This window comes from Elgaria multicarinata, chromosome 5 (genome assembly GCF_023053635.1).
Source record: "Elgaria multicarinata webbii isolate HBS135686 ecotype San Diego chromosome 5, rElgMul1.1.pri, whole genome shotgun sequence".
In the NCBI taxonomy this organism is placed as follows: domain Eukaryota; kingdom Metazoa; phylum Chordata; class Lepidosauria; order Squamata; family Anguidae; genus Elgaria; species Elgaria multicarinata.
In genome coordinates, this window is record NC_086175.1 from 133,035,490 (window position 1) to 133,059,441 (window position 23,952).

The window sequence follows — 23,952 nt, forward strand, 5'->3', positions numbered from 1 at the left end:
ATACAGTATTAAACAGTAAATATGCACAGTTAAAAACAAATTAAACCATGATTAAACATGGTTAAACCATGAGCTACTGGAATAAAATGAATCAGAATAAAACTTCCTGTTCAAGGGGAGCGGGAGCGTGCCTGCTTTGCATGTAGGTCAAACCCTGGCAGCATCTTCAGTTGAAAGGAAAAAGGAAAGGAACCTCTCGTGCAAGCACTGACTCTTGGAAGGACGCCAGCTTTTGCTGACATTTTCTTGGCAGGCCTTATAGCGGGGTGGTTTGCCGTTGCCTTCCCCGGCCGTGATTACCTTTCCCCCAGCTAACTGGGTACTCATTTTACCGACCTCGGGAGGATGGAAGGCTGAGTCGACCCGAGCCGGCTGCCTGAAACCAGCTTCCGCTGTGATCGAACTCAGGCCATGAGGAGAGTTTCAGCTGCAGAAACTGCTGCTTTACTGCTCTGCGCCACACGAGACTCTCCTTCAGTTGAAAAGGATCATGTAACTCCTGGCTCCAGGTGGATGAATAAGTCAGACTGGTATAAAATGATTTCCCTGTGTTCTGATCCCTCTCCAGCATGACCCAGGATTGGGAAAGTGGCTTGCGCAACTCCCGTGGAATCGCTTTCACCTTCGTTCTTGAATGGCTGAACCATGCACACACGGCACCCTGGCATGCACCTCTTTTGAAATGAAGGACGCTCCCAAAGCTGTCCGTTGGGCATTTGGAGGGGCAGGCGAAGAGCGACCATTCAAGAGACAGAAGCCTCCGGAGCTCATTAAACTAGGTCCATGATGCCTTGGAGCCTAGCCATGGGATCCAACTACATTCATTTATTTATTGCATTTACCTACCGCCCCATAGCCGAAGCAATCTGGGTGGTTTACAAAAGTTAAAAACAGTAAACATTAAAAACAAATATACACAGTTTAAAAACATAAAAAGCATAAAAACAACAGCATCCTTACAAAAACAGCTATTCTGGGGTCTGTTAAAAACAAACTCAGCATATGTTGTTAAAAGCTGTTAAATGCCTGGGAGAAAAGTCTTGAGCTGGTGCCGAAAAGATAACGACGTTGGCACCAGGCAAGCCTCGTCGGGGAGATCATTCCAAAATTGGGGGGCCACCACTGAAAAGGCCCTCTCCCTTGTTGCCATCCTTCGAGCTTCCCTCAGAGTAGGCACTCAGAGGAGGGCCTTAGATATAGAGTGTGGTGTCAGGAGAGGCGTTCCGTCAAGTATACATCTGTCTAGCCCAGCCTTCTCCAACCTGGTGCTCACCAGGTGTTTTGGATGTCAGCCCCATCCAGCATGGTCAATTGCAAGGAATTCTGAGAGTTGCAGCCCCAAACATTTAGAAGGTACCAAGACAGGGAAGGCGGCTATAGCCCACGCATTTCCTACACTGCACCTTCCTGATTTATTAACATAACAAGTGCCATGTTGGATCAGACCAAGGGTCCATCTAATCCAGCACTCTGTTCACACAGTGGCCAACCAGCTGTCAGCCAGGGACCAACGAAGCAGAACACGGTGCCACAGCAGCCTCCCGCACATGTTCCCCAGCAACTGGTGCACACAGGCTTACTGTTATGAATACGGGACATAGCACACAACCATCAAGGCTAGTAGCCATGGATAGGGATAAATGCCAAGTTCGACATTTAGGAAATAGAAACCAAAGGCACAGTTACAAGATGGGGGATACTTGGCTCAGCAATACTACAAACGAGAAGGATCTTGGAATTGTTGTAGATCGCAAGCTGAATAGGAGCCAACAGTGCGATATGGCTGCAAGAAAAGCCAATGCTATTTTGGGCTGCATAGAAGTATAGCTTCCAAATCACGTGAGGTACTGGTTCCTCTCTATTCGGCCCTGGTTAGGCCGCATCTAGAGTATTGCGTCCAGTTCTGGGCTCCACAATTCAAGAAGGACGCAGACAAGCTGGAGCGTGTTCAGAGGAGGGCAACCAGGATGATCAGGGGTCTGGAAACAAAGCCCTATGAAGAGAGACTGAAAGAACTGGGCATGTTTAGCCTGGAGAAGAGAAGATTGAGGGGAGACATGATAGCACTCTTCATATACTTAAAACGTTGTCACTCAGAGGAGAGCCAGGATCTCTTCTCGATCCTCCCAGAGTGCAGGACCCAGAATAACGGGCTCAAGTTAAAGGAAGCCAGATTCCAGCTGGACATCAGGAAAAACTTCCTGACTGTTAGAGCAGTACGACAATGGAACCAGTTACCTAGGGAGGTGGTGGGCTCTCCCACCCTAGAGGCCTTCAAGAGGCAGCTGGACAACCATCTGTCAGGGATGCTTTAGGGTGGATTCCTGCATTGAGCAGGGGGTTGGACTCGATGGCCTTGTAGGCCCCTTCCAACTCTGCTATTCTATGATTCTATAGCCTTCGCCTCCAGGAATTTATCCAACCCCCTTTTAAAGCCATCCAAATTGGTGGCCATCACTACACCTTGTGATAGCGTGTTCCATAATTCAACTATGCGCTGTGTGAAAAAGCCCTTCCTTTTAATTGTCCTGGATCTCCCACCAGTCAGCTTCATGGGACGACCCCCTTGGGTTCTAGCATTTTGAGAAAGGGAGAAAAATGTCTCCCTCTCCCATTCTCCATACCGTGCCTAATTTTGTACACCACTATCACGTCTCCCCTTAGCCTTGTTTTTCCAGGCTGAACAATCCCACCTGTTGTAACTGTCTCTCATAGGGGAGATGCTCCAGCCCATTCATCATTTCTGTACTTTTCCAGCTCTATAATACCATTTTTTAGGTGTGGTGACCAGAACTGTACACAGTATTTCGAAGTGTGGTCTTGTGGTAGTGAAGTCCATAGTTTAACTCTGCAATGCGTGAAGCCCTTCCTTTTCTCTGTCCTGAATCTCGCACCCACCAGCTTCATGGGTTGACCCTATTGAGTTCTAGTATTATGGGAGAGGGAGAAAAATGCCTCCCTCTCCGCATTCTCCACACCAGGCATCATTTTGTACACCTCTATCACGTCTCCCAGTAGCCTCTTTTTCCCAAGCTAAACAATCCCCAGTTGTTGCAGTACAGCTCCCCTATGAGGGAAGGTTACCATTTCCACTCCAGCCAGCACACCACTGCCCATGTTGGCTGAGGATGATGGGAGTTGCAATCTGGAGGGCACTGGCTTGGGAAAGAATGGGCTAGTCCTGCGGTGTGCTGCCCTACCTTCTCCTACTACCAGATTTCCCAAATGAATTGAATGGCCCGGATCCAGATTTCGGCTCAGACAAGCTGCACGGCTGGTCACTGTGGCGTTACACCCCACAAGTGAGTTCCCAAATGTATGTCTGCAGTTTGTAAGTCTGTGGGTTTTAGAATGTTGGCCTGAGTGGGCGGAGTTAGAATGTCTTGGGAGGGGGAGGAGTGATATATAAGGGAAGGACTGAGGGGATCGTGAGGGACTTTTTGAGGTCCTCTTAGAGCAGCCTTCCTCAACCTGGGGCACTCCAGATGTGTTGGACTGCATCTCCCAGAATGCCCCAGCCAGAGCTGGCTGGGGCATTCTGGGAGTTGCAGTCCAACACATCTGGAACACCCCAGGTTGAGGAAGGCTGTCTTAAGAGTCTTTAGTGCTCTCTGTGTTTAGGGTACTTAAGTTCTGGGAAATTTGAGGTTCAGGGTAGAGAGTGGTGTCTTTGGAGTGTGGTGTGCACGTAGCTGACATATATTAATCCATACAGATAATAAAGAAAGCTCAAGAGTGATTGCGTGAGAGAAAGGAAAGCGTGTATGCGAAAGGATTGGATGAAAGGTTTCAAAAACGTTTTTGAATGTTTTATTTTGAAACAAAGCTTGTGAACTTTTAAAAATAAATTGTAATTATTTTGTTTTTAACTACCACGAAAATCCCACGTGTGTTTGGCATTTATCATCTGACGTTTACACATTTAGCACCCACTCTGACAATCATTCACCTCAGCACATATAACTCACAGTGTTTTATTTTATATATTGAAATCCTTCTCCATTTTAAACCCCTTTTTCCACATAGTTTGGAGGAAGGTGGTTTTTATCCCTGGCCTCAGGCGTATCAAGCGGTGGTGCTTGGCTTGAGCAGGGAGTGTCCGTGGCCGGGTCTGGTGTTCAGAGCCTGTGTCGTGGCGGTCTCCCCTCCGCCACAACCAGCATCACTCCCGTGAACAAATGTGGGGCGCAACTGCGCTAGCAATGGGCCTCAACACTTCACAAAACCGCTTCCTCGCCCGCCTCCTTCACCCGTCCACCGCTGCCCACCTGGCAGCTCCCACAAAAGACAGCAACACCACGCAGCAGGTAGCGAAATATTTAATTCTCATAAAACAAGGGTTGGCATCAGCAGCAGGGCAGAACGAAACGAATCCTGAACCGCCCCCAATCCCAGGAGCCAACAGTGCAGAATGTGGGAAACGGTACACGGCGTGTGTGGTGGGAAGGGGCCAGGACTCAAGTGGAGACTCCGGTCTTTGTGGAACCAGCGAGAGGCAGGGCTCCCGCAGCGGGCGGGGAGGGAGGAAATTATGCTGGAGATCAGCTGGGGGGTAGCAAGGGGGGGGGACCGAGGAGAGCCGCCCAGGCCCCAAACGCAACACGTCACATCGAGATCAAAGGGGTTAACGAACAGGGGCCGCTGGCTGGCACTGCAGCCGCTGGTGTCTGTCCGTCCGCCCGTCCGCTGTGCTACCAAACCCAGGCAGTGTTCGAGGGGTGGGGGTGGGGGGGCTACAGGCGGGCCGCAGAAGTTTCAAGACAGCTTCACTACATATATACACACGCATAGACATAACTGGGGGAAGGGGAGGTAGGGGGAAAAAAAGGTAAGCTTTCATTTTCAAATCAGAAAAACTGAACTCAGTTTAAAGAAAATCATCAAATGAAGATGGGGGGGGAATTTGACATTTCTCACCCCACCGTGCCCTCCCCTCCCCTCGGTCAGGCCCTCGAGTCCAGGGCAGCTCAGTCCGTCCGTCCAGCAGATGCCTGAAGAACAGGGAAATAGATCTCCATCACCCACAGAAGCACAAATAGCCTAAACATCTACAGCTAGTCTTCCCCAACCTCATGCTCTCCAGATGTGTTGGACTATGACACATCTGGAGAGGCGGCGGCGGCTGGGGGCGGCTGATTGAAGCAAGCGCAGGAGCCCAGGGGAGGAAGGAAGGACCCAAAGAGGAGGCAGGCCGCCCCGAGGTCATCGTTGACCTGTTCAACTCCTAGAGGGGCCTTTAAATTTGGGACGCTCCCCATGACGACAGCATCTGGCCACTTCGGGGGGGGGGGCAGGCAGTGTCTTGATGCCGCTGCCAGCAGCCGCAACGGAAAAAGAGGAGCCCGCTAGGACGTGGGGCTGGAAACCCTGCTGGAGGCAAGTGCCCTTGGCCTGCTGCACAGCTCATCTGGCGGCGGCAACTGTGAGAGACCCAAGTTTGGGGTTCCTCCCCTTGACCCCCTGGAGTGGAAGGCAGCCACAGAGACATGGGGGCTTCCTCCCTAGGTGGCAAAGGCGCTGGCGGCCATAGTGGCACAGAAGATAAAAGGTCACTGGGGCACACCCAAGGACTGGTCCAAACAGGTATTGCCCCCCCACCCGAAGGGATTTTGCAGGAAAGGGCTGGGAACGAATGATTCCTGGCCAGAAAACCAGCGATAAAAAAGGGTGCCCAGATCGCTCGAACTTCAACCTGCCTTATCTGGTTCTTGCTCTGTGGCAGGGGTGGGCGACTTGTGGCTCTCCAGATGTTTTGGCCTGCAGTGCCCATCACCCCTAGTCAGCACAGCCAGTGGCGGGGAACATGGGAGTCGTAGACCAAAACATCTGGAGGGCCACAAGTCGCCCAACCTTTGATGCCACAGGAATGATTCCAAATCACAACTATGGAGAGAAAGGAGTCAGAAGTCCTCCTCAGTGTGAGAAACGGACCTGGCATCCCACCATGGGTTCTACTTTGGTGGATCTCATAGGACTCAGTCCGCTGGGCTGTTTTCTTGCCAAAACCCTGCAGAAGCGAACGGGCCGGGGGGTGTTTGCAAGCGAACATCCCGGGGGGCTTGGCCACTGGAATGCATCACCACCGTGTTCCTTCTTTTCCCCAGAGGGCTTTTACAAGGCAGGATGGAGAAAGAGGCAACTGCAGCCCCCGGGACTCTCGCGCGGCCACCAAATTCCAACACAAACACATTTTTTCTCCCAACAGTTATCGCAAAACCACTTCGCGGGGAAGTTGCCCTAATTCTCCAGACTTGGTGGGCCGTGCCGCGTCGTAGCGCCATGCGCAAACGCCCTCCTTCGCTGGGTTCCTCCACGTTTCCCCTTGCCAACCGACCGAGTCAGAACCAGTGCTTTGATTCGAGCGGGTGGCCAAATTTAACGGAAGAACGCAAGCCTGCCTGTCACGGCTAAAGACACATCAGCAGCAAAGGTCTTCTCTGGGGCCTGGAAGCCAAATGAAGGAATGGCTTTAAATTCAGCAACCGGGCCTAAATGAGGTTCTCCCTCACCCCCACCTCCCAAGTGTCTCCCTCCCTTCTGACTGCCTGTTGTTGGTTTGTGAAATTGTGCAATGATGCCTGGAATCGAAAAGCCAAATTTGTCCGCTGTTTCCCAGCCAACCGTCAGCCGCAGGCGCTAGGGAACATCTGGAAATCCTAGCAGGCTGGTGCTTGAACATCTGGCAGGGAAAGCACCAGCAGCTTAAGGCCCAATTCCTGGACCTTCACATCTGCGCTCCCTTTTGAGATGAACTTTAGCCCGGCAACTGGTGAGCTGCCGAGCCAAAGACCACCGCAGTCTCTGGTTGTTGCCGCTTCTGAATGCGTTGACAGATTCCCGAAGCGGTTGGCCCTGCACTGCTGCGAACTCATTTTTCTACTTTCAGGAGAAAGCGGTGGTGGTGGGGAGGTCTAGCTGAATCAATCTTGCCTTCTCTCAAAACACAAGAGACGGAGAAAATCAGGACGGACAAAATCGAGGCCATCCAAAATGGCAGCATCCCACATGCTAAAGAAAAACCAAACGAAACATTGGGGGCTGAGGCAGAGATGCTTTTTTCCCCCCAAGCAAAAGGTGTACAACTTTCGAGTTTGGCTGCCGACGCCTGGCGCTCGTCCGTGATTTCACAAAGAGCCGCTTGGAATGCCACAGCACGCTTCCCCGCCACGCTCAGCCCCGATCCAGGCAACGCGAGAGCTGCAGCCAGACGAAGGTGGGGAAGACGTAGGAGATCTCGCTTCGGACGAGTCTTGCGCCGATCAGTGGGAGTTGGATACCGAACCGGGTGCATGAGAAGGATACAGAAGACGCCGCGGTGGCCTCGGGGGCAGTTTTATTTACAACGGGAGTCGGTGCTGGGGGACCCTCGGGTTATTAACAAGCTGGGAAAACACTGCCGAGGGAGAGAAGGGAAAAGAAGGAGGGGGGGAAAGAAACAGAGACTGTCCAGGAAACTCTCAATAGAATTGTAGCGGCGCACCGCTGGAGTCCACCCTTTTCCGTGCATGATGCTCATGTCAACCGGGAAACATCTGCCCTGCCAGAGGCTCCCTCCCGCTACTGGAAGGACACAGTTGGACGCAACCCTTGGGGGCCTCCTCCTCCTCCTCCCCGGGCAATTTACATCACTGGGTCCCTGCTTCAGGGGGAGAAACGCTGTTCCAACCAAGTTACTTTTTTTCCCTTATCTGCTCTTTTTTGGCTGTACATTTGCATTTTGTATATTTTTGAATATTACTGTGATATTGATTAGTATATCGTTAAATATTGTTGTAGTTTTAATTTCTGTAAACCGCCCAGAGCACTTCGGCTATCAGGCGGTATAAAAATGTAATGAACAAATGAATGGTAAGAAGGCTGGCCCAAGGCAGAGAGACCACGATCCGTGGGAGGTGGCAGGACCTCCATCCCTCTCCAACAGCCATGCGATGCTTGAGCTGGTGCCCGTTTCTTGCCGAGCTGCTTCTGCAGTTCCTAGGTCAGGCATGCCAAACCCCTTCCGCCCGGGGGGCCTAATTCTATTTTGGGGGAGCGCTTGGCAGCCGCATTCCAACATTCCTTCAAATCTGCTCCAAGAGGTTCGGAGCAAATCTGGGGCACACGTGGGGCACATGTGTTCAGAGGGCAACAGGGATAGTCAGGGGTCTGGAAACAAAGCCCTATGAAGAGAGACTGAAAGAACTGGGCATGTTTAGCCTGGAGAAGAGGAGATTGAGGGGAGACATGAGAGCACTCTTCAAATACTTAAAAGGTTGTCATGCAGAGGAGGGCCAGGATCTCTTCTCAATCCTCCCAGAGGGCAGGACATGGAAGAACGGGCTCAAGTTACAGGAAGCCAGATTCTGGCTGGACATCAGGAAAAACCTCCTGACTGTTAGAGCTGTACGACAATGGAATCAGTTACCTGGGGAGGTGGTGGGCTCTCCCACACTAGAGGCCTTCAAGAGGCAGCTGGACAACCCTCTGTCAGGGATGCTTTAGGGTGGATTCCTGCATTGAGCAGGGGGTTGGACTCGATGGCCTTGTAGGCCCCTTCCAACTCTATGATTCTATGCAGGGGAGGAGGAGAGGGGAGTCCACCTGCGTAAGTGAACGTTCCCATGTCAACCACAGGGTTTTGAAGGCCTTGGGCAAGGCACACCCACCCACACCCATGGGCGCGCTCATTCAGTGGGTCTACCTTCTCAGCGCCACGGTCACCAGCTGCCTTCCTCCTCCTCCTCCTCACTGCTCCCACTTTGCTGCTTGGCAGCCAGAGAGCCAGCAGGCCAGGGCGCCTCCCACTCCTCCTTCCCACCACCTCCATGGTTTAGGCCAGAGCGAGAGGCAGGGTGACAAGCAGGCTGCAACAGCCAAGAGGAGGAGGAGCAAATGCCGGTGGGCCATTGGCCCTGCTGACCCTTGACCCTATCCCAGAAAAGGCGGCTCGCGCGAGGACTGGATCCAAATCACAGCTCTCCCACACTAGAGGCCTTCAAGGGGCAGCTGGACAGCCCTCTGTCAGGGATGCTTTAGGGTGGATTCCTGCATTGAGCAGGGGGTTGGACTCGATGGCCTTGTAGGCCCCTTCCAACTCTGCTATTCTATGATTCTATGATATAAGCCTCACCATTGGAATCCACCGATGGGTTCTGTAAACCTGTGACGGATCAAGAAAGTTGCCACTGCTTCAGCAACCTGGAAGAGAAGGAAAAGTAGCTAGAGGTTAAGGAGAGACTCCTGCTCCTCAATACACTCTCTCATACATCGCCCCCCACACAGCCCTGTCGGGTTTACAAAGCTAAAATAGTGTCTCAGACTCTGTTTGGAGCTCCAATATGGTTTCCACACTTCAAAAGTTCTCTTGAAGGAGTGCAACATCTCTACCTCAGGCTTATATTTGGAGTCCCTAGATGTGTTTCCAGTGCTGCCCTCAACTTGGAGGCTGGACTAAGTACACTAAAATGCCAAGCTTGGATATTCACCATACATTACTGGCTCCGCTGTCACCTAACGCTCACTTCCAACTCCTTGGTTACCAAAGTCCTGTTAGAACCCCCCGAATCTCACTGGTCTAGGGCAGTGGTGCAAAAAGTAACCTCAATAGGGCTATCCCCTTTTTTCCTGCTATCTCTGGACTTGGACAGCGCTAAACAGATCACCAAACAGAGACTACTGGATATAGACCACCAAGAGCTCCGGGGAACTGCCTGGGGACCATGTTCCCCCCAATCATTGGGTCTCCCAGTCCCTTCTTGCAAAGACGGAATGCCATACCTGGGTTGGTTAACCACTCCCAAATACAGGAAGGCATTCATCCTAGCAAGATTTAACGTCCTCCCCTCCAAGTTGCTGGAGGGCAGATATAAGAAAATTCCATCCAAAAACAGATACTGCCTAGGGGTGTGCATGGACCCCCCACTCCGCTTCACTTTCAGATCCGCCATTTTCGGATCGGGCCGCTCCGCCCCGCCCCCACTCTGCCTATGCTCACTCCGCTCCGGATCGGAGCTCCATTCCCCCCCCATAGGGGGGGGTTACCGGGCCCTGCTGCCATCACCTCCCATGCGGCGACGGCGGCAGAGCCGGGTAAGGGACCAAGGGAGAGGGGGACCTTACCTGCCTCCGTCCGCGGTCCGTCGCCGTCTTCAATTGAGCCCGCGGTTCAGACTTCCTGCTGGAACCACGGGCTCAATTGAAGACGCTGACGGACCGCGGATGGAGGCAGGTAAGGGAGAGGAGGGCGGGGGGGGGGGGGGTTACCGGGCCCTGTCGCTGTCGCCGCATGGGCGACAGCGACAGTGGCAGGGCCCGATAAACCCCACTTACCTTTCCAGCGGAGCTCCGGATCGAGGCGAAGGATCCGCCTTCACCTCGATCCTCTCCGCCATGCTCCGCTGGCCCCCCAATCCTCTTCGCCTCCGCCTTAAGGGCAGGCGAAGCCCCCCGCTCCGCTCCTGCTTCTCCGGTCCGATTAGAAGCGGAGCACATCCCTAATACTGCCCATGTAATAACATCGAGGTGGAATCCATTCTGCATGTGCTCTTCCATTGCAATTTTTACCAACAGGCAAGGAAGGACCTATTATGTCCTATTATGCAACGTCTCCCTGGACGATCCCCTGAGTCACTCCTGATTAGTCTACTTCAGGGCTCCAGTAAATCTACCACTGAGCAGGTGGCCAAATTCCTGAATTTGGCCATCCGCACCAGATCTCTTATGGATGTTGATTGCGCTTAAATCCACAGATTAGCAATTTTATTATCTATATATCCCTCCCTTTTTCACTATGCTAGGCCCCAATAACCCAATTCTGTTTCCTTTTCAGAAACCAACAAATAACAATCTAGTATCTTTAGTGGTTTTGTAACACTCCATCTTTTTTATCCCTACTTTGTACTGTTTTATATAATGGTGTATCTTCTTGTTTTATATTGGTCTGTTGACTGTAAATAAAGAAATACAATACACACAGCCCTGAGAATTTCTTGCTTTATATCTGAGACTAGAGCAGCCTTACCCATCCTAGAGGTGTTGGACTCCAACTCCCATTATTCCAATTGGCCATGGTGGCTGAGAATGATGGGAGTGGCAGTCCAACATACCTGGAGGGCGCCAGGTTGGGGAAGGCCGGACTACTGTATGTTCCCACGTGTTTGGGAACATGATCTTCAGCATTTCCTCAATCCTATAACTCCTCTTAGCGGAAGAGGAAATGTCTGTCGAGGCTGGTTAAGCAACGCTCCCCATGAAAGTGGCCGAGGTCCCCTTTGCATGGTCCAAACATGCGAAACACCCCCCCCCTTGGGTGTGCCCACCGCCACCACTCACTTTGTCCGGGGCGTCCTCATGGACAGCGTGGCCGCACTGCGGCAGGACTTGCATCTGGAATTTCCCTGAAAGTGGGAGAGAGAGAGAGAGAGAGCGCATGCCGTGACTCCCCAGAATCCTTTGCTCTAACGTTTTGGTTGGACCCCGTGGTGCACAGAAGCCTGGCAGGCAGCGTCCTGAGCTCAGGGCACTCTGAACACCAGGAGCAGCAAGAGTCCGCAAAGAAACCCACCAGTTGCTGATTTTGCAAGTTGTGGGAATTTGAACCATTTCTCCGACTTTTTTTCCAGCTTTTGCCAAAACACACCCGCAACCAAGGAACTTTGTAATCCAGGTTTCTCTCTGGCTTCTGAGATTCAGTAAACCAGCCTCCTTCCCCAACCCAGAGCTGATGCTGGCTGGGTGATGACGGAAGTTGTAGGCTATCTGTGCAGTCAAAGGGACCAGAACTTCCTTAAAGGATTTATTTATTTGCTGCTGATTATCCTCCTCCTCCTCTCCATTTTATCCTCACATCAACAACCTTGTGAGGTAGGCTGGGCTGAGAGTATGTGACTGGCCCAGAGCCACCCAGTGGGTTTCCATGGCCGAGTGGGGACTAGAACCCAGATCTCCCAACTCCCAGTCCAACACTGTAGCCCAGTGGTTCCCAAAGTGGGCGGTATTGCCCCCTTGGGGGCGGTGGGATTGCATAGGGGGGTGTTAAGAGGCAAAGGGGTGGCAGGGGGGTGCTAAGAGGCAAAGGGGTGGCAGGGGGGTGCTAAGAGGCAAAGGGGTGGCAGGGGGGCACTTGAGGTGGCCTTTTCCGAGAAGCGCCTCTCCAGAAGGTCTTAAAACCCAGGGACATTTTTATGGGAGAAGGTAGTTTGGTCCCAAGCCATATAGGGGAAGAATCCACACATGTATTAATACCGTTTAAGAAGAGTCCTTTTAACAGTGAATTGAAAAGTTTCAAAAGCACCAAAACGCTAATGAAAAGACATCCCCTGCTTGGTGTGCCCCGCCACGCCGGCTGCAAAACAGAGGCGTTCGCTCTCTTTTCCCTCCCTCCCTCGGCAAGCCTGCGGCAGGTGCTTCGGATTTTGAATAAATAGTCAATTAATTGTTACTGTTTTGAATTTTATTGTTATTATCTTCCTTAGTAAGTTGTTGAACACTGCTATTCTGAATAATGATTTTTATAATGTAGGGTAGGGGGCACTGGGCATGAGTTTGTGGAACCAAGGGGGCGGTGACCTGAAAAAGTTTGGGAACCACTGCTCTAGCCACTACGCCACTACGCCACACTGTACATGCACACTACACCATTTCTATAATGCCCAATAGCCAAAATTCTAACACACAACATGATAAAATGTAAGATAAAACCAGCCACAGTGGCATACTGGTTCGAGTGCTGGACTAGAACCTGGCAGACGCGGGTTCTAGTCCTCACCTATCCATGAAGCTCACTGGGTGACTTTGGGCCAGTCATTGACCCTCAGCTTAACCGACCTCACAGGGTTGTCGTGAGGATAAAATGAAGAGGATCATGTAAGCCGTGAATAAAACCAGAGTAAAAGCCAGCAGCTGTGTAAATATCTAAAAACACAGTGACGCATTTAAAAACAAAAACAAAGCGCTAAAAAGCGAAAATAAAAAAGGACTAAAAAAAATCCATTAAAAGGCGCTGAAACAACCACAACGTACGGTATCCACCAGCTACGGTGCCACCACCGAAAAGGCCTTCTCTTTAGTAGCCCCATTTGCTGGGGGCACCCAGAGGAGAGCCTTTGAAGGTCATCTTAAGAGTCCAGGACAGGATATATCAACCTTCCTCAACCTGGGGCGCTCCAGATGTGTTGGACTACAACTCCCAGAATGCCCCAGCCAGCAGATTCTGGGAGGTGCAGTCCAACACATCTGGAGCGCTCCAGGTTGAGGAAGGCTAGTATATATAAAAGAAGCCAAGGAGCTCAGCATGCATGACACATCAGGCAACTTTTCTACACTTCTACAGAATCACAATGCACACATGGGCCTATGGCTTAAAGACCTCTACCAGATAAGCAAAAGGCTCATCAGCCAGAGAGGACTGTAAATATATGAAAAACTAAAGGGCCCAGGACCAATTGCGATCATTTGAGCCTTGTGTTATATTCCTCTGAAACCCGTTGCAATCCAGAAAGATAACATGTTTTACCTTGCATTTGGCCAATGGTTAGATCCTTATCCAGTCTGTCAACGCCTAAAGATGATTTGGGGGGGAGGGGATAGAAGAAGGAGAAGGGGCAGATGGGGGTGAAAAACATATTAGTCTCAATTTCCTGCCTGGTGGGTGTCCTAAAAAGGGGTGCGGGCAGAGGAGAAACATCAAGAACTTACTGGCATTACACTATTATAATAAATACGGAGGGCAATGAGTGACAGAAGCGTCAGGGCCCAGATGTTTGTCCTTCGACTTCCAAATTAGAATAGAATCATAGAATAGCAGAGTTGGAAGGGTCCTACAAGGCCATCCAGTCCAACCCCCTGCTCCATGCAGGAATCCAGCCTAAAGCATCCCTGACAGAGGGTTGTCCAGCTGACTCTTGAAGGCCTCTAGTGTGGGAGAGCCCACAACCTCCTTAGGTCACTGGTTCCGTTGTCGTACTGCTCTAACAGTCAGGAAGTTTTTCCTGATCATAGAATCACAGAATAGCAGAGTTGGAAGGGGCCTACAAGGCCATCCAGTCCAACCCCCTGCTCAATGTAGGTGATCCTACTGCAAACCCCCACCCCTCCCTGTTTGTCGAAATCAACTTCCCAGATGGGCAGGGGGAGTGGAGTGACTCCCCCCGCCCCCGCCCTCTGCTGTGAGAACACCGACAGAGATCAGCTCACACAGATTCTGACGTTACTCAGGCCAAATAGGCCCAAAGACTTCCATTCTATTTCTAATTCAATCCTAGCTTAAAAACTGCGAGGTCCACTGAAGTGCCAAAACTATTCCCTGACAGTGCCGGAGGAAAGGCAGAACTCATTCCCCTGACATGGGGAGCGTGGGGTGGGTTTGACAGGGCAGAGCGTTTCCTGGACTTCATGCCAAGTGCTTGATGCTCCCTTGTTTGATTCTGCGGAGGTTCCGTATAAGCCTGTACAGCATCCCAGAGTGCAGGACAGGGAATAACGGGCTGAAGTTACAGGAAGCCAGATTCCGGCTGGACATCAGGAAAAACTCCCTGACTTTTAGAGCAGTACGACAATGGAACTCATGACCTAGGGAGGTTGTGGGCTCTCCCACCCTAGAGGCCTTCAAGAGGCAGCTGGACAACCACCTGTCAGGGATGCTTTTTCTGGAAGGCTGCTTTATAATATCATAGAATCAGAGAGTCATAGAATCGTAGAGTTGGATGAAACCTATAAGGCCATCGAGTCCAACCCCCTGCTCAATGCCGGAATCCATCCTAAAGCATACCTGACAGATGGCTGTCCAGCTGCCTCTTGAAGGCCTCTAGAGCTTTGTCAAAAGCTTTGCTGAACTCAAGAGATATTTATTTATTTATTTATTACATTTATATAGCGCCCCACAGCCGAAGCTCTCTGGGCGGTTTACAACAATTAAATATGACTTCCACAGCATTCCCACAGTCCACAAGGGAGGTTACCCGATCAGAACATGAGATCAGATTAGTCTGACTGGATTCGTTCTTGATAAATCCATGCTGGTTTCTAGTAATCACTGCATTGTTTCCAAGGTGCTTACAGACTGACTTCTTTATTATCTGCTCCAAAATCTTCCCAGGGATAGACGTTAGACTGACTGGTCTGTAGTTCCCAGGCTCCTCCTTTTTGCCCTTTTTGAAGATGGGGACAACGTTAGCCCTCCTCCAGTCGTCCGGCACCTCACCCATCTTCCATGATTTCGCAAAGGTAACAGAAGACGGGTGAGGTGCCGGACTGTTTCAAGATTCAGAGAGGAATCCATTAAAGATTTTGGATCCTAGCTATACACTGTAGTTCAGTACATGCTACACTGGATCAATAGTAGAGAAATCGACATGACCCCTTTGCTCTTACCAAAAAGGGGACTGGTACCCATTTTCAGAAATCAACCTGTAAAAACTCCTTTATTAAGGCCTATCCAATGGAATTTTAGGATGCTTTTAAGAATGTTTTTTAGGATGTTTTAACAATGTATACTATGTTTTTAATCAGTATTTTATGTATTTTATATTTACTCGATCAAAATGGAGAGGCGGGTAAGAAATAAATTTATTATTATTATTCCTCTGTCGACACAGGTGAGCAGAGAAGCCAGACCCAAAGAGCGAGACAAGCTCCCCGCAAGGAACAAGAACAAGGAGACACACCTACCGGCCAAAAGCAAGAGTTTGGGAACGGGGCAGTTGAGGAAGAGGTTGGACAGGCCCCGAAACCAGCCATCCCAGTACTTCTCCGTCTTCGCGAGTTCAATCCGCCACGTGTAGGCCACCTCCTTCTTGGTCTGCGAGGGGACAAAAAGATTCCTGCTTTGAGAGATGCAGCACAAAGAGCCACCGAGAAGCATCCTCGTTGGAATGTGCAGAAACACTAGCCTGGATCCCAGGGAAGAGAAGGGAAGAGCCTCAAAGAACAAAAAGCCCTACATGGCTACCTGCGGGATCCCCTTCTCCCGTACAATCTGCCCCGCACACTCAGGTCCATTGGGAAGAATCTACTTCAGTCAGCAAAGACTAGATTAACAACTGTTACCCAGAGGACCTTCTCTTCTGCTGCTCCCAGACTGTGGAATGGCCTGCAAGAGGAGACACGTCAACTTCACAGTCTATCAGCATTTAAAGAAAGCTACAAAGACTGATCTCTTCCGGCAGGCCTATCCAGTAGAATTTTAGGATACTTTTAGGATGTTTTTAGGATGCTTTTAGGATGTTTTAACAGTGTATGCTATGTTTTTAATCTGTACAGCACCATGTACATTGATGGTGCTATATAAATAAATAAATAAATAAATAAATAAATAATAATAATATTTTATGATTGCTGTTGTTCCCCGCCTCGATCCAATCAGAGAGGCGGGTAAGAAATAAATTATTATTATTATTAAAAACAAAAAAGGTGCAGAATCCACAAAAGTATTTATTATGGCCCAAAACCTCAATAGGTTTTCTGAGTACAATTCTCAGAAAAAAACTGCATGAAGCACACAAGCAAGAGTGCACACACACACACACACGCACACACACACATGGGAAGTAAGAAACGTAGCGAATGGGCCCTGAGGAAGCCCTGCCTTGGTCCATCACTCACAGCATTGTATTCTGGGCTCCTTTCACAGGCTCCATTCTTTTGCTTCTGGACGAGGCGCACAGGAAGTTGCCTTCGATCAAGGTCAGACCGTTTCGCCACTTTCATCCAAGGTTTTGGTAACCTGTGGCCCACCAGGTGTTTCATAGAATCATAGAATAGCAGAGTTGGAAGGGTCCTACAAGGCCATCGAGTCCAACCCCCTGCTCAATGCCGGAATCCACCCTAAAGCGTCCCTGACAGATGGTTGTCCAGCTGCCTCCTGAAGGCCTCTAGTGTGGGAGAGGCCACCACCTCCCTAGGTCACTGGTTCCATTGTCGTACTGCTCTAACAGTCAGGAAGTTTTTCCTGATGTCCAGCCGAAACCTGGCTTCCTTTAACTTGAGCCCGTTATTCCGTGTCCTGCACTCTGGGAGGATCAAGAAGAGATCCTGGCCCTCCTCTGTGTGACAACCTTTTAAGTATTTGAAGAGTCCTACCTGGCTGGGGAATGCCAGGAGTAGTAGGATTTTTTTCTGTCTAAACATGCAAGGGATTTCATCCTCACTTGTTCAAAAATACAATGGTCAACCAGGGCACATTTTTAGCCAATTAGAAGGCGTTGGAACACTCTAACAAAGAGAAAACCCTCTAAGGATTGCAGGCAAGTGCAAATGCACTGGAACAGAGCTGAGTCCAAGCCATGGCCTGACCCAAGGACAGGATCAGTCACAGAGGATGTATATTACCTCCATTATCAGAGGCAGTATATGCCTCTGAATCAGGGTGGATAAAAATCAATGATTTTTTAAAATTTAAATCAGTTTTTTTCTTAATAAAATGCTTTTTGAGGAAAAATCTATCTAAAGATAGTTTTCTATTTAAGATACATTATAGTCCAAAAGTGACTCATCATGAAAAAAGGATTAGTTTTTAATTATGTAGCATGAGACTATATATTCATGCAATGTTTAAATTCTTGGGTAAATGAATTCCATTAATCCATTCACAATGTCATGCTCTTCCAGAGGTTTCTGTAAGGTTATGGGGCAATTATTTCTATCTAGAAGATATTATCACAGCTGCTTGGCTTTACAGTTCTCAAAACGGTGAATTTGTGTCTGCAGGGATCACAATCCCATTGTTCCTTTGCAAATCTATGTACCCCTTGTAAGGAAGGGGCTAAGTGTACAAAGAATTGCTGTTTTTAAGAATTTTTATTCATTGTCTATTGTCTGTTATAGAATTGCAGAAGTACCGCTTATCTCTCCACCTGGCTGTGGGTGTGAGGCCATCTCCTGGCTCCGTCAAGGCGAGAGAAGTGGCCTTGGGGCAATTTGCATCTGTGAAGGGAAAAAATGGCCCATCCGGAGGGAGGGGGGGGGTAGAATAGCTGTGTGGCCATAAAAGTCTACCAAACGTGGGGCCTGGCGCCTGAGCTGAAGGACACCTGGCTGGGGAAGTATATTCTGTAACAATGTATTAGTTTTGCTGGTATTGGGGTTCAGGGTGTTATTTCTGTATCAATTTTAGTAGCTAATCTGATGAGATGCTTGCCTCTTACCCTTCCAATTTCAATAAAGGGTTGGGCCTAACCCTTTCAATTTGAGAGCTGTGTGCTTTATTCCAAGATCTGTGCAAAATCCAGTGGACAGCCGGTTTGGCTGAGTGTGGTTTCCTTTACACCCCTTACCCTAGGTTTCAAAAAATTCAATGAATAGAGTGCACTTTTTGGGGGGGGGGGAGGAAGTCACAAGATTAAATCGAGTCTTAATGAGTAGTGATACTCATAAAGACTCTGAACAAGCTGGAGCGTGTTCAGAGGAGGGCAACCAGGATGATCAGGGGTTTGGAAACAAAGCCCTATGAAGAGAGACTGAGAGAACTGGGCCTGTTTAGCCTGGAGAAGAGAAGATTGTGGGGAGACATGATAGCACTCTTCAAATAGTTAAAAGGTTGTCACACAGAGGAGGGCCAGGATCTCTTCTCAATCCTCCCAGAGTGCAGGACACAGAATAACCGGCTCAAGTTAAAGGAAGTCAGATTCCGGCTGGACAGCAGGAATAACTTCCTGACTGTTCGAGCACTACAACAATGGAATCAGTTACCTAGGGAGTTGGTGGCCTCTCCCACACCAGAGGCCTTCTAGAGGCAGCTGGACAGCCATCTGTCAGGGATGCTTTAGGGTGGATTCCTGCATTGAGCAGGGGGTTGGACTCAATGGCCTTGTAGGCCCCTTCCAACTCTGCTATTCTATGATTTAAATCAAATCCATCCTGCTCTGAATACTTTGTGGAACAGTAGCTGGAGGTTGCATATGTGGGCTTCCCGTGGGCAGCCGGCTGGCCACTGTGAGAACGGAATGCTGGACCAGACGGACCCTTGTGGTCTGATCCCGCAGGGCTCTTCTTACGTTCTTATCTTAACATGGTCTTGTTTGGCTCTGCATAAAAGGTGCAGGCACTAGAGAGATATTCAGACCACCCCCACAATGAAAACTACTGAAGCCACGAAGGTGGCCCACTTCTCCGCAAAGGCTCCTCACCTCTGCGTCATCGTCTTTCTTCCTCTTGTTCACAGACTCTCCGTTTTCATCTTCTTCCTCCTCCTCTTCCTCCTCCTCTATAATCCCCTCCACGATCGTCTTGGGGCCTCCGGGGCTTGCGGCTCCTTCACACCTGATATAAAAGTTAAAAAAAAAATTGATTCCTTTTCCATTTCAGTTGCAAAGCGAACCCCAGGCCATCACTTTGTGTGAGAACCCAACAGCCACAATGGGCTGCTCTCCTTCCCTCCTTCCACATCCGTGCCCAAAAACGGATGAGCTGTGGGGGTAGTTTAGAAGATGCAACCTACTCTTTGACTTGGCCCACCATGGAAACTCTGGCCGATTCAAGGTTTCGTATCTGTCCACTTTTCACGCTAGGGAGGGAGAGCGAGCGAGAGACAGAGAGAGAGAAAAGAGTTCATTCCGGGCTTCTCCTTTTGAGCAGAATTCAACAGTATTTATTTAGTGTGTTCACATCCCACCTTTCTGCCATCTCCCATTTAAGCACTGACTAGAACCCAGATCTGTTTAGCTACAGCAAGGTGGATGCCACCATATAACCGGTCACTGAGGTCATCCGAGGGCCTGCTCCAGGTGGTTCCACATAGATCCATCCTCCGATTGGAATCCACCAGGGGCAGAGCCTTCAGCGTGGTGGCCCCCCTCCTGTGGAACTCCCTGCCTCTGGAGGTCAGGCAGGCTCCGACCTTGTACTCCTTTCGGCGCCTCCTAAAAACATCGTTATTCCAAGAAGCCTTTCTTTAACATGCAGCCTTGGATTACTGTTATTGCTTCTTTTAAATTTTGTTTTAACTGTTTTTATTCTGTTTTCATTTTCATTTTACCTTGTACACCGCTCCGAAATTTTTCAATGGGGAGCGGTATATAAATATTCTAAATAAATAATAAATAATAAATAAATATAACTGTAGCAAATTTGATGGGTTCTATAAATTTGTTTCATACGTATTTATTACATTCCTATACCGCCCCATAGCTGAAGATGTGCACGAAGTTGCTGGTTACCTCCATTCAATGGCGTTCTCAATGGATTTGAATGTCTTGGGGCGACTCCGAAGGAAATTCTGCATGCTGTTCAAGGCATCCATGGCTGTACCTATAAACAAAAGTGGGGAGGGTCTGGCATTAAGCAAACCAGCATGTCCCAAGGGTCCTCTAAAAGCAAGGGGTGTAGAAATCTGCATAGCCGTGATGGTGAATGCACAACCTTGTTTACCTCAATCTTTGATTTATTTTTCTTTTTAAATCAAGGAGTTCCTAGTCCTCATGACTGAAGAGAAAAAAAAAACATCCTATGAACAAAGCTTTGGCTTCAGATGGAAGACAGTGTGAGGTTGAGTAGCCATTTCCAGTGACCCCTAATCAACATATTCAGTCTATGGCCTGATTCGCATGCAAAGACAACCCAGAGTACGGGTTGAATTGTGGGTTGTTGTTGAATTGTGGGTTATGTGTAAACCCTACACTATGGTTTAACTATGGGTTGTTAAGTAACAACCCATAGTTGTTACTTAACAACATTGTAACATCACACCAGTCCTTTTCCAGCTTCATTGGCTGCCAGTCCAGGTCTGGGCCTGATTCAAAGTGCTGGTATTAACATTTAAAGCCCTAAACAGCTTGGGGCCAGGCTATCTGTAGGAACGCCTCCTCCCATATGTACCTAAGTTCATCCTCAGGGGTCCTTCTCCGCGAGCCCCTGCCAAAGGAAGTGAGGCAGGTGGCTACCAGGAGCAGGGCCTTCTCTGCTGTGGCACCCCGGCTGTGGAACGAGCTCCCTAAGGAGGTTTGCTTGGCACCTACATTATATGCCTTTAGATGCCAAGTGAAGACCTTTTTATTCTCCCAGCATTTTAAGTCTATAAATAAATTTTAACTTGGTGTTTTAAATCTGTAATTTTGCATTGCTGCTGTTTTTATCTGGTTGAGCTTTTATATTGTATTTTATATTATGGTTTTATACTGTTGTTTTATACTTTGAATGTTTTTAATTGGGCGGTATAGAAATGTAATAAATAAATATATAAATAAATAAGTATGAACAATCCATAGTTCACAATCCAACAACAAACCATAGGTTCTCTTCCTGGGTTGTTTGTGGTCAACAACTCATAGTTAAAACATAGTGCAGGGTTTGCACAAAACAACAACCCATGATTCAAGCCATACTCTGGGTAGTCATTATGTGCAAACCAGACTATGGCTCTTGCATCTTGTTCTATTAAAAATATGCACACATATTTTCATGAATTAAGAGCAGCATACGTAGAACGGCAGCAGTGTCACTTGCGATTTTGGTAGAACCCCAAATCCCTTCCTACCACCAGGTACTCAATAAAGGGATTTGACATTTACCCCGAGCTGGAGGTGTTGGGGAAAGTGTTTTATGCTACAGCAGTTCACAAGTGCTTGCGAGTGATTCAGAGCATGACAGGCGCGTGGGTCAGAAACGGCAGAATTCTGTAAAACAGGATTTTACCAAGTCTCATACCCTTCCGTGATCAACTCTGAAAGTGGTGTAGGAGTGTCACCAGTGGATGTTGAAGCTCCACTGCACGTAGCAGAGAGCACTTCACAAAGTAACAGCAAAGCAGCCACCCACGCTTATGCTGAAAATTGCCCAGATATTACTGCAGAAGGCTAATGAAAAACAAGCCATTTAGGCTGCTATTCCATTCGTCCACTGCTGTTCTTCATGGATTTGATTGACTTTTTATGGCTGTTAAGTTTTTTATGATGGTTTTATATTGTAGGAGATTAAGCATTTTGGCTCACAAACCATCATGAGTGCCTGTTTCAGGACTGCAAGGCAGGACCTGCACCTTGAAAGAAAAACATTCATCCAATTTGTGAACCATCCATCCAAGAAAGCCGTAACGCTTCAAGCAAGCACGAGTAAAAAACCACCTTCCTAGAAACATATAACCAGAATGTCCTAGGTAAACCTTCCCCAAACTGGTACCCTGCAGATGTGTTGGGACTACAACTCCTATCATCCCAGCCAGCACGGCCATGTTGTCTAAGGATGATGAGAGCTGGTTTCCAACACATCTGCAAGGCGCCAGATTGGGAAAGGTTGGACAGTTGAGACAGAGAAAAATACTAGAACCCGGGGTCATCCCATGAAGCACTCAGGATACTAGAACCTGGGGTCATCCCATGAAGTTCTCATAATACTAGAACCCGGGGTCATCCCATGAAGCTCTCAGGATACTAGAACCCAGGGTCATGCCATGAAGCTCTCAGGATACTAGAACCCGGGGTCATCCCATGAAGCTCTCAGGATACTAGAACCCGGGGTCATCCCATGAAGCTCTCAGGATACTAGAACCCGGGGTCATCCCATGAAGCTCTCAGGATACTAGAACCCGGGGTCATCCCATGAAGCTCTCAGGATACTAGAACCCGGGGTCATCCCATGAAGCTCTCAGGGTACTAGAACCCGGGGTCATCCCATGAAGCTCTCAGGGTACTAGAACCCGGGGTCATCCCATGAAGCTCTCAGGATACTAGAACCCGGGGTCATCCCATGAAGTTCTCATAATACTAGAACCCGGGGTCATCCCATGAAGCTCTCAGGATACTAGAACCCGCGGTCATCCCATGAAGCTCTCAGGATACTAGAACCCGGGGTCATCCCATGAAGCTCTCAGGATACTAGAACCCGGGGTCATCCCATGAAGCTCTCAGGATACTAGAACCCGGGGTCATCCCATGAAGCTCTCAGGATACTAGAACCCGGGGTCATCCCATGAAGCTCTCAGGATACTAGAACCCGGGGTCATCCCATGAAGCTCTCAGGATACTAGAACCCGGGGTCATCCCATGAAACTCTCAGGATACTAGAACCCGGGGTCATCCCATGAAACTCTCAGGATACTAGAACCTGGGGTCATCCCATGAAAATGAACTTAAGAAGAGCCCTGATGCTGGATCTGACCAAGGGTCCATCTAGTCCAGCACTCTGTTCACACAGTGGTCAACCAGTCATCGGACAGGGATGAACAAGCAGGACATGGTGCAATGGCACCCTCCCACCCATGTTCCCCAGCTACTGGTGTATATAGGCTTAATGCCTCTGATACTAGCATTAAGATGATTGGTGGGAGATTCAGGATAGATAAAAGGAAGGACTACTTCACAGAGTGCAGAGTTAAACTACGGAATTTGCTACCACAAGATGTAGTGATGGCCACCAATTCGGATGTTTTTAGGCTGAGCGAAGGAAGATAGATGCTTTTGAACTGTGGTGTTGGAGGAAAATTCTGAGAGTGCCTTGGACTGCAAGAAGATCAAACCAGTCCGTACTCCAGGAAATAAAGCCAGACTGCTCACTTGAGGGAATGGTATTAAAGGCAAAACTGAAGTACTTTGGCCACATAATGAGAAGACAGGACACCCTGGAGAAGAGTCTGATGCTAGGGAAAGTGGAAGGCAAAAGGAAGAGGGGCCGACCAAAGGCAAGATGGATGGAGGATATTCTGGAGGTGACAGACTTGACCTTGGGGGAGCTGGGGGTGGCGACAGCTGACAGAAAGCTCTGGCGTGGGCTGGTCCATGAAGTCACAAAGAGTCGGAAACGACTGAACGAATAAACAAAAAGTGGTTTCAAATGTATGTGTATATTGCATTTTTTTGTGGTTTTTAATTTTTGTATATTGTTTTTGTGTTCTTATCTTATGTAAACTGCCCAGAGATCTTTGGCTATGGGCGATATACAAACTACTACTACTACTACTACTACTAATAATAATAATAATAATAGGGTTTAGAGGAGAAAGCTATCAATGGCTACTAGCCCTGATGGCTATGTGCCACCTCCACTAGC

The 23,952-nt window shown here is 49.0% G+C and overlaps 1 protein-coding gene across 1 annotated transcript in view; it reads right to left on the minus strand.

Annotated features, from left to right (window-relative positions):
* Positions 1-4,715: 4,715 nt before the first annotated feature.
* Positions 4,716-23,952, minus strand: part of PPME1 (protein phosphatase methylesterase 1) — a 44,129-nt gene continuing 24,892 nt past the window's right edge. The window contains exons 7-14 of the mRNA XM_063127273.1: positions 20,130-20,220; positions 19,412-19,477; positions 19,101-19,233; positions 15,646-15,775; positions 13,493-13,537; positions 11,311-11,375; positions 9,110-9,177; positions 4,716-7,393 (exon numbers count right to left, since the gene is read on the minus strand). Coding sequence (XP_062983343.1) covers positions 7,375-7,393; positions 9,110-9,177; positions 11,311-11,375; positions 13,493-13,537; positions 15,646-15,775; positions 19,101-19,233; positions 19,412-19,477; positions 20,130-20,220 — 617 coding nt within the window. The 3' untranslated portion in view covers positions 4,716-7,374. The remainder of the gene's footprint in view (positions 7,394-9,109; positions 9,178-11,310; positions 11,376-13,492; positions 13,538-15,645; positions 15,776-19,100; positions 19,234-19,411; positions 19,478-20,129; positions 20,221-23,952) is intronic.